The sequence below is a fragment of the Podarcis vaucheri genome (genome assembly GCF_965113315.1).
Source record: "Podarcis vaucheri genome assembly, chromosome: 18".
In the NCBI taxonomy this organism is placed as follows: Eukaryota; Metazoa; Chordata; class Lepidosauria; order Squamata; family Lacertidae; genus Podarcis; species Podarcis vaucheri.
Genome location: NC_138756.1, coordinates 12133686 through 12143893, shown reverse-complemented (window position 1 = coordinate 12143893; position 10208 = coordinate 12133686). Strand labels below are relative to the sequence as shown.

Sequence of the window (10208 nt, the reverse complement as noted above, 5' to 3'; positions counted from 1 at the left end):
GCTGCATGATGGCATTGACCCTCTCTGCTTGCCCGTTGGTCTGCGGGTGTCTTGCTGATGCCAGATTGACCTTGACATTTAGAAAACCCATCAGCTTCTGCCAGAAAGACGAGATGAACTGGCGTCCGCGGTCGGACAGGATAGACCGTGGCAGGCCATGCACTTTGAACACGTGATCTATGAACAGTTTGGCGGTTTGTTCCGCCGTGGCCACCTTCGCACACGGAATGAAATGTGCCATCTTGGTGAACAAGTCCACCACCACTAGCACAGCTGTCTTGCCTCTCGAGTTGGGTAAATCCGTCACAAAGTCCAGGGCCACCCTCTCCCACGGTTCAAACGGTGTTTGCAGCGGTTCTAACAGTCCCGCCGGTGGTCTGTGTACCGGCTTGGCCCTCTGGCAGGTGTCGCACCTCGCGACGTAGTCCGCGACCTCTCCTCTCAGCCTGGGCCACCAGAAGTCTCTCGCGACTAATTCCATCGTTTTCTCTGTGCCAAAGTGACCGGCCGTGGGTGCGTCGTGCAACTGTTGCAGTACCTTGGCGCGAAGGTCGTCTCCTGGTACATAGACAGCCCCTTTGCGTAGGAGCAAGCCGTCCCGCACCTGGAACTCGTCCGTGGTAGCCGTGCCTCTGAGCAGTTCCGCCATCTTGTCTTGCGCGAATGAGTCGTCCCGCAATGCACGTCGCACCGCATCCAGGTCTACTGTAGCTGAGGCACACGCCCACGCCGTCGGTGCGAAGATGTGCATGGCCGCCGCTGGCGTCACCTCTTCTAGGTATTGCGGTTTTCGGGACAGTGCATCCGCCATGATGTTGGTGTCGCCTGGGACGTACTCTATTCGGAAATTGAAGTCAGCAAAGAACTCCGCCCAACGTATCTGCCTCTGGTTCAGGAACTGAGCCGTGCGCCAGTGCTCCAGATTCTTGTGGTCCGTGCAGACCTGCACCGTGTGCTTGGCGCCGATTAGGAAGTGCCTCCACGCCTTGAAAGCTGCATGAATGGCCAGCAACTCCCTGTCCCAGATGGTGTAGTTCTGCTCCGACTTGCTGAGCTTTCTGGAGTAGAACGCTCCCGGCCGCCACACCCCCTGCGGGTCTCGCTGCAGCAGGACAGCTCCCACGGCTCTGTCTGACGCGTCTGTCTCTACCCTCAACGGTTTACTGGGGTCGATATGCAGCAGTTGCTTCTCCGATGCGAAGAGATGCTTGAGCGCTTGAAAGGACTGTTCCGCCTGCTCCGTCCAGATGAATTTCTTTTTTTTGGAGCTGAGCGTGTCCGTAATTGCTGCCGTCTGCATCGCGAACCCCTTGATAAACTTGCGATAGAAGTTGGCGAAGCCGACAAACCGCTGGACCTCCTTCCGGTTGCGCGGGCTTTTCCAATCCAATACCGCACGAACCTTGGTGCTGTCCATGGCTATCCCCTTGTCCGACAACTTGTATCCCAGGAAATCCACCTCCGTCGTGTCGAACTGGCACTTCTCCAGCTTGGCGTACAGTCTATGTTGTTGCAACCTGCTGAGCACCTCCCTCACGTCTCGGTCGTGAGCTTGCTGCGAGTCAGAGAAAATCAGGATGTCATCCAGGAAGCAGACGCATGTCTTGTAGAGGAGTCCCTCCAACACGTGATGCATAAAAGCTTGAAAACAGTGAGAGCCATTTTGTAATCCAAAGGGCATAACTCTGTATTCGTAGGTGCCCAGCGGTGTGAACATGGCCGTCTTCCACTCATCGCCCTCCCGCATGCGGATGAGATTGTACGCCCCTCGCAGGTCCAACTTGGTGAACACGCGTCCCTTGCGCACCGTCGCGAGGAGGTCGTCAATCCTGGGCATGGGGTAATCAGACGGTTTGGTCATCTGGTTCAAAAGGCGGTAGTCCACAACTAGTCTTTTTTGGGGCGTGTCTTTCTTTTTCACGAAGAAAACGGGACTGCCCCCCACTGCCTTGGACTCTCTGATGAAGCCACGCTCCAGATTATGCTCGATGAACTGTTTGAGTTCCTGCATTTCATCTTCAGACATGGAGTATAGCCGCCCCTTCGGCAGCGTCGCCCCCGGTAGGAGGTCAATCTTGCAGTCATATGGCCGGTGAGGGGGTAGCTTGTCCGCCTCCTTCTCGCAGAAGACCTCCAAAAAGCTCGCGTATTTGTGGGGGACCGCTTGCAACGTTCCCAACTGCAGTTGTGATTCCTCCTCCTCTCCCTCCCGTCGGGGCAGGATGCAGTGTTCTGCGCAATAAGAGGAGCCGAAGATCAGTTGTCTCTGGTACCAAGCCAGTGTCGGACTGTGCCTGTCCAGCCAACTCATGCCCAACACAATGGGCGTGTCCGACAGTTGGGTGACATTAAAACTGATGACTTCCCTGTGGTTGCCAAGGCGCATCACCATCGGTGGCGTCTGCTTCACCACCTGCCCCCCTAGCAACTCTCTGCCATCCACTGTGACGACTTGCAGGGGCAGAGTGGCAGGCAATAGCTGTATAGCGTGCTGCTCCACAAAGCTCTGCGCTATAAAGTCTGCGTTGCTTCCAGAATCCACAGAAAGCGGCACTTCGATAGTGACGCCGTCGGGTAGCTGGAGAGATGCTGTGAGCTGCACTACTGGTTTGGGTGGGAGGGGATCCGTGGGTTGCAAGATTGCTGGGGACTGCTTCACAGATGCGTCTGGCTGGGCCCCAGTGCCTCCGTCTCCAGCCAGACATTGTCGTTTCCCTGCTGTGGTTCTCCTTGCTGCGTTGCTGCAGTCACCATTGCTGAGGCTGCAGTGTGCTTGTGGAGCCTCCGGGGACACTCCTTCGCCAAATGGCCTGGATCCTCGCAGATGTAACACTTCCTGTTCCCTCTAGGAGGCTTCGCTTTCACTGCTGCCGGTGCTAGGGCTCTGGCTGCTGACTGAGCCCTTGCACCTCCAACCTCCATCGGTTCCCCTCCCCCTCCTGGCGGAGGTGTGGATTGCGCACGCGCTGCTTCCCTCGGAACGAAAGAGAAACTTCTCGCTGCTTCGCGCCCTCCACGTCCTTCATCTCTGCACCATGGACGTTCTTCCAGCCTCACCCCCACAGTCAGCGCCCTTTGGACCACCTCCTGCGTGCTTCGGGGCCTCTCCCCCCTTGCAATTTCATCCTTAACCGCTGAACTTAGACCCTCCCAGAAGAGGTCTCTGACAGGGGGCGAATCCCGATCCCATTCTAAAGCACTGACCAGCGCAAAAAATCGGGCGTGATACTGCCGGACGCTCGCCCTCCCTTGTTTTAGTCCATGAATCTCCCGTCTGGCAAGATCCACATCAATAGTAGACAAAAAACACGCATCCATCGCTTTGATAAAGGCATCTGCATTCTGAAGCGCCGGATCTTTATCCCTCCACAAATTGCGCAGCCAGGCTTTGGCATCCCCATGCAAATGGGACAATATGAACCCCACCTTCTCTTCCTCATCTCTAAAGTCTTTTGCCAGCAGTTGCAGTGCGCACATTACGTCTGCTCTAAAATTAGGGTACTGTTGCAAAGTCCCATCGAAGTGAGCCACAAGCCCTCCTGCTCTCCGTGCCAATCCCACGCCCTCCGGTCTGGGTCCCGGTTGCCCTTGCTTAACAAGCATTTCAAACCTGGCGTGTAGGTCTCTGTAGGCGGCTGTAGTCTCCTCCTCCCGTTTCTTGGAAGCCAATACCTCTGAGGACAACTGGGTCACTGCCTCTTGCAGCGCGGAGATCCTCTGTTCTTCCGTCATCTTGCTAACCTTTGTGAGCTCGCTTACAGACACCCCTCTTCCTCCCCTAGCGGCTTCTGCTCCCGCTGCGAGGTTTCAGGTTTCTGAAGCTTTGATGAGACGGGTCTTACTGTCAGAGCTGCTACCAGGTCCCAGCTCACATAGGACCACGCCACACAGCGTCCACTTTAAAAGAGTCTTTATTGAGTTACAGGTTTCATTTCCGAACTGCAGCGTGCAGCTCTACACCTTCTGCTCTAGGTCGGCGAAGACCCGTCTGAGTCCCCGCCTCTTGCACACCAGCTTAATACCCTAGCCTTGCTCCACCTCCTTCGCCTCTCCCTACGTCTCTGGGTCCTTCTGCCCCCCTGGGCCTCCTCCCTTCTACTCTCCTCTGACGCTGACCCCCCTGATCCTTCTGCCTCCTTGCGGCGGGCTTTAGGACCTGGCTCACTCTCCGGGCTGCTTACTGCTCCAGCTTCCGCTGCATTTGAACTTGGCGCGCGCGCCCAACTCTCTACTTTCCTCTTAACCGTTGCCTCGCTCTCTGAGGAGGGCGTGACCACCCCTGACTCGTGCCCTCCCTCCTGCTGACAGCCTCCGGAACCCGATGCCTGGCTACCTTCCTCCCTGCTGCTCTCAGTCTTGAGCGTGGGTCCCGACTTCCAGCTGCTGCCGCCCTCAGTTATGAGCGTGGGTCCCGACTTCCAGCTGCTGCTCTCTGAATCTCCTCTGTTCCCTTCCTCCTGGGGTGTCCCCCCGGATCCCCCCCTTGCTCTGCTCCCTGGGGCTCCCTTTTGGGAGTCCTCTGACTCACTGCTTAGGCTTGGAGATCTCGGGTCGTCATCATCACTCATTCTCCCTTCGGCTTCCTCCCCCTCGCTCTCTGTTTCCACCCTTCTCTGCGTCTCTGCTTCTGAACCCCTGACAAGCATGAAAAGAAACTTTGCCACCAGGAGATTGGAAAGGGGTTCCTCTGAAGGGAGCCGGGCTCCCTGCAGCCACCAGTCCTAACCAGTATGGTGATGGGAGTTGGACTGGGCACCAGTTTAGGGAAGGTTGCCATGGAGAGCCAGGGAGTTTCTGTTGCTGGGAAATGAAGCAGTTCTGAGAAAGGTGTGTGCTTGCGGTGACTGCAAAGGGAGACACACCCATCCCATGCCAAATTCCAAGAAAGGGTGTTTCCAAATCAGGACTCGAACCCGTGGCTTCAAGTTAGAAGGAAGGAGATTCCGGCTTGACGTCAGGAAGAGCTTTCTGACAGTCGGAGCCGTTCGACTGTGTGGAAGGTGGTGTATTCTCCTTCCTCGGAGTTTTTTAAGCAGAGGTTGCTTTAGCTGAGATTCCCGCATTGCAGCGGGGTTGGGATGGATGACCCCCAAAGGCCCCACCCACCTCTACAGTTCTGTGATTCTGTCATAATAAGGAATGGCATTGTTTGGCTCTGTTTTGCCTTATTGGACCATTTCTCACCTTCAGTAGCAGCAGGAGACAAAAATCGCCCGGAGGCAGTGTGGTACAGTGGTTGGAGTACCCTGCAAGGAGCTGGGTGTAAAGGTAAAGGGGCCCCTGAATCATAGAATCATAGAATCATAGAGTTGGAAGAGACCCCAAGGGCCATTGAGTCCAACCCCCTGCCAAGCAGGAAACACCATCAGAGCACTTCTGACATATGGTTGTCAAGCCTCTGCTTAAAGACCTCCAAGAGAGGAGACTCCACCACACTCCTTGGCAGCAAATTCCACTGTCGAACAGCTCTTACTGTCAGGAAGTTCTTCCTAATGTTTAGGTGGAATCTTCTTTCTTGTAGTTTGGATCCATTGCTCCGTGTCCGCTTCTCTGGAGCAGCAGAAAACAACCTTTCTCCCTCCTCTAGGTGACATCCTTTTATATATTTGAACATGGCTATCATATCACCCCTTAACCTCCTCTTCTCCAGGCTAAACATGCCCAGCTCCCTTAGCCGTTCCTCATAAGGCATCGTTTTTAGAGATGCAGATAAGTAAAGTAAAGGGACCCCTGACCATTAGGTCCAGTCGTGGCCGACTCTGGGGTTGTGGCGCTCATCTCGCTTTACTGGCCGAGGTGTTGAATTGTTTCTTTAAATGTAAAGGTTCATCATTGTTCCACACGATGTGTATGTCTTTAAGGGGCCAGAGCAAGGGCCAGGCAGTGGCGTAGCGTGGGTTGCCAGCACCCGGGGCAAGGCAAGTCATTTGCACCCCCTAACCCATGGGTTTGCGCCCCCTAACCCTAACCCCCAGATGTTGCGCCCGGTGCGGCCGGCCCCCCTGCACCCCCCACGCTACGCCACTGGGGCCAGAGCAAAATAACGAGACCCAGCTTTGCAGCTGTGAAACGTAGCAGGTGCTGCTGAATTGTATTTGATTAAGGTGTGTCCGCAATTGGGTGTAGTATATAAGGAGCAGCACTTAGCTCCTCTCCCATTACCCTGGGGGATGGGTTGGTGGTTGGGTCTGGTTTGGTTGTTAATGTATTTAGTGTAAAAGGAGTTTTTGTTTTTGTAATTAAAACCTTGTTTAAGTAGCTTTTTGAGTCCCTTTTTAAGGCACGGTCTCCCCAGCAAGCTCTCTGCAGCCCTACCATACTGCAAATAGCCAACACGAGGGAGCCGGCGTTCAGCTTCCGGGTCATGTGGCCAGCAGGACTAAGCCGCTTCTGGCGAACCAGAGCAGCGCACGGAAACGCCGTTTACCTTCCCGCCGGAGTGGTGCCTATTTATCTACTTGCACTTTGACGTGCTTTCAAACTGTTAGGTTGGCAGGAGCAGGGACCGAGCAACGGGAGCTCACCCCGTCATTGCGGGGATTCGAACCGCGACCTTCTGATGGGCAAGTCCTAGGCTCTGTGGTTTAACCCACAGCGCCACCCGTGTCCTAAGGAGCTGGGAGAGCAGGGTTCAAATCCTGCGCTCAGCCACAAACCTATCTCTGTCTTTCTGCAGTTCATGGAGAAGAATGCCTACTTGCCAGGGTGGCTATGATCTGTCTCCAGAGAGGGCGATGATTCTGAATGGGCTCATTCACTACGAACCCCAAAATTCAGGATCCCGTGCAAATCTATGCCAAAGTCTTGCAGGGTTTTTTAGGGGTATTTGCAGCGTTTTGGAGCTCCCCGCAAACCAAGTTATTGCACACTCTCCGGAATTTCTCCTCTTAAAACAGGCACGTCCTACTGACCGGTTTGTAGGTGGTTCCAAATTTGGGGGGGTTTGTAGTTAATGTCAAGAACGAACCCCGTGTTTGTAAGTCTCGTTTGCTCAGCTTGCGGGGGCTCTGCAAAACTTGGGGGTTTCGCTGAAAAATGCTGCAATCCCCCGCCCAAAAAACCCTGAAAATATTTGGCCCAGTATTGTGGGGGATCCCACATTTTGGGTTCATCGTTAATATCGAGAACGAACCCCGTCTTTGTAGTATCGTTTGATCAGTTTGTGGGACTCTGCAAAACGTGGGGGTTTCGCTGAAAAGGTTACTGAAAGAACCCACCGAAGGAAGTTTTAGGATATAAAAGGATCTTGTGTAATATTCTGGTATTTGCAAGAATGTTTTTCTGTGAACGAACTTGTAAAACCAAATAAAATAAAATAAAGAGAAATTTGATGGAGGCGGGATCCCGTGGAAGCAAAGAAGATCTTTATTTTCTGTGGCAAACAAGAGTATACCCCAACCGTGCAAGGAAGTGAGAGAGGCCCAGAATAACAAAGGGCAAACCCTTTTAAAGACTGTCACCGACAGCTTAACCAAAAGCTTAACCAAAATACATCGCCGACGGAGGTGGTCTCCAACAGAAATTTGAGAGCGCAGCTTCTCTCCAGGCCAGTGGCACGAAGGGGCACCCATATTTTGTTGTTGTCGTCGTGGGTGCCCGTCCCCCGTCTCTGCATGCGCTCGAGATCCCTGCATACTGGAATGTGTGGACGCACTTCTGAGCATGGGAAGAGTTCCTTAACCAAGTGACCGTCCAGTGTGTGTCCAGGTCTCCGATCCTAGTCAATCGAATCCTTTCTTAGTTGACACCTGGGGGGTAGGATTGCTGCAAATCTGGATTTTCCTGGACGTTGCTGTTATTTCAAAGGTGGAATTGACGTCTGAGGGGTGGGGAATAGCGTTTTTGTAAGGGGAAAAAACTCAAGAATGTTGGGGTTCACCTTTAAAAAGCTCAACAGTTTTGGGGTCTTCCTAAAAAATGAAGCTCAGCAATGTTGGGGTTCACCTAAAAGAAATTCAACAATTTTGGGGTCTTCCTAAAAAATGAAGTTTGACAATGTTGGGGTTCGCCTGAAAGAAGTTCAGCAATTTTAGGGTCTTCCTAAAATAGAAGCTCAACAATTTTGTGGTCTTCCTAAAATACAAGCTCAGCAATGTTGGGGTTCGCCTAAAAGAATCTCAACAATTTTGTGGTCTTCCTAAAAACAGAAGGTCAACAATGTTGGGGTTCGCCTAAAAGAATCTCAACAATTTTGGGGTCTTCCTAAAAACAGAAGGTCAACAATGTTGGGGTTCGCCTAAAAGAATCGCAACAATTTTGGGGTCTTCCTAAAAAAAGACACCCAACAACTTTCAGGGTGTCTTGGTTTTTTAGTTTTTGAAACATGGCAACAGTGCCAGGGGGGAATTAACCATACTTCCAAGCATCCATAGAACTGACCATTGGGATGCTGAATAAAGGAGTTTTTAGGAAGCGCCTCTTGAAACGGCCGTGCTGCAAAATTTGGACTCCCTGCATGCAGACTGGAGGCATAAAGAGGCGAATAAACTGTATTTCCTTTTTTGATATATAATTTTTATTAAGTTTTCCATTTAACAATCCAATTATATCACATTAATTATTCCAAATTATACCAATACAAATCGTAAAGTCCAAATATTTTGCCAAATTATATATTTTTGTTGGGGCTTCCCATGCTTTGAGTTCAGTAAGGGTCCAATCATCTCATATTTCTGCTGCTTTCAGTGTCCACCAGTCCCATCTTTCAATCTTCTTGCTGTTATCCTTTTTCTTCTGAGTTGTTTCCACAGGTGAGTTAAGGTAAACAATATTATGCTTCTGTGTGAACTTTGTAAGGCTCTCCCTTTTTTAAAAAAGCTGGTAAGTCTTTTGTTTGCAATAAATTCTCACACGCTGATCCAAAAGTCCTTTTCGAGCGGCAGACACCATCATTCTCGGTTCCGATGAAATAAAATCTAGGCGTTTGCTCATTAATTTTCCCAGACAGGTTGCATCATAAATTAGGCTTTCCAGGGGAGATTTTGCCAAGTCAAACTTAGAATACAAACATGATAACAGAGTAGTGGCTCGCCTCCCCCTAATAAACTGTATTTCTTAAAGCCATGACAGTCTCCGCCGTGCCTCTGTTCTTCAAAGGGACTGAGACCTGGGGTGAGTGCTGGGGACCCCTGTTCCCAAAATCTTGGGCAGAGGGAGGGGAAGGTGCCCCCCATTTTTGCAACAATATGTTAGGCTGCAGCGATATCTGCGTTTCAGGGTTGGATTCGGATGCAACAGGTAAACCTCACAACGCTGGATTCGCACTCAAGACTGGTGGGTGTGGGTGGGTACGGATGCCCTCTGGTATCTCGCAAGCAGCTTTGCAGATGGGGGAGCGGCGGTTCGGTTGACGAAGCAGGAAGAAGGTTTTTTAAAAGAGGAAAAAAACACAGCCCGGGGGAAAAGGAAGTTTTCTTCGGGTGCTTGCAAGTGCAAAAGCCAGAGGAACTACAGGAGACTGCAGAGGACTCCAAGTGCTATGAAAAGGAGGAGGGAAGGGGTAAGGAAGGAAGGGGAAAGGACCAAGCCGGAAGATGGCTGTCGTGTGTTGAGCTGATCCTTCAAGCCCTGGATTGTTTTATCCTTTTTGTTTCTGCGGAAACAAAGAAATGGTTCGTCAGTCGGCGTCTCCTCCCTAAATGAGAGGACCAGAAAAGGTGAGGCCACTGCTTCCCTCTGCTGGAAGCAGGAAACTGGGCCAGGGATGGAGCCACCCCGGGGCCTCATTCTGCAGGGCTCTTCTTCTGAGTTGTTATTATTATTATTATTATTCCCTGCCCATCTGGTCGGGTTTCCCCAGCCACTCTGAGCAGCTCCCAACAGGATATTAAAAACACAAAAAAAGTCAAACATTAAAACCTTCTCTAAACAGGTCTGCCTTCAGATGTCTCCTAAAAGTCAGATAGTTCTTTATTTCCTTGACATCTGGTGGGAGGGCGCCACCACCGAGAAGGCCCTCCACCCGGTTCCCTGTAACCTCACTTCTCGCAGGGAGGGAACCGCCAGAAGGCCCTCGGGAGAGGGAACCCGGTGTCCGGGGTGGAGACGCTCCTTCAGGTCTACTGGGCCGTTTAGGGGTTTCAAGGTCAGCACCAACCCTTTGAATTATGCTCGGAAACGTCCTGGGAGCCAATGGAGGTCTTTCAAGACCAGTGTTATGTGGTCTCCACTCCCAGTCCCCAGTCTAGCTGCCGCATTCTGAATTAGTT

The 10208-nt window shown here is 52.0% G+C and overlaps 1 protein-coding gene and 1 long non-coding RNA gene across 3 annotated transcripts in view; one reads left to right on the top strand and one right to left on the bottom strand.

The window, feature by feature from the left end:
* The first annotated feature begins 7332 nt into the window (after nt 1–7332).
* LOC309523073 lies at nt 7333–8279 on the top strand. Its single transcript, XR_014215215.1, has 3 exons — nt 7333–7826; nt 7865–8018; nt 8148–8279. It is a non-coding gene; the product is annotated as an uncharacterized lncRNA (long non-coding RNA).
* Nucleotides 8280–8410: 131 nt separating this feature from the next.
* Nucleotides 8411–10208, bottom strand: part of LOC309522962 (uncharacterized protein) — a 5591-nt gene continuing 3793 nt past the window's right edge. The window contains exons 4-5 of one of the 2 annotated variants that reach the window (XR_014215186.1): nt 9047–9592; nt 8411–8487 (exon numbers count right to left, since the gene is read on the bottom strand). Coding sequence is in view for 1 of the 2 variants with exons in the window: in XM_082206728.1 (XP_082062854.1) it covers nt 9448–9592 (145 nt within the window). In the remaining variant the exon portion in view is untranslated. The other variant, XM_082206728.1, reaches the window with a different exon arrangement.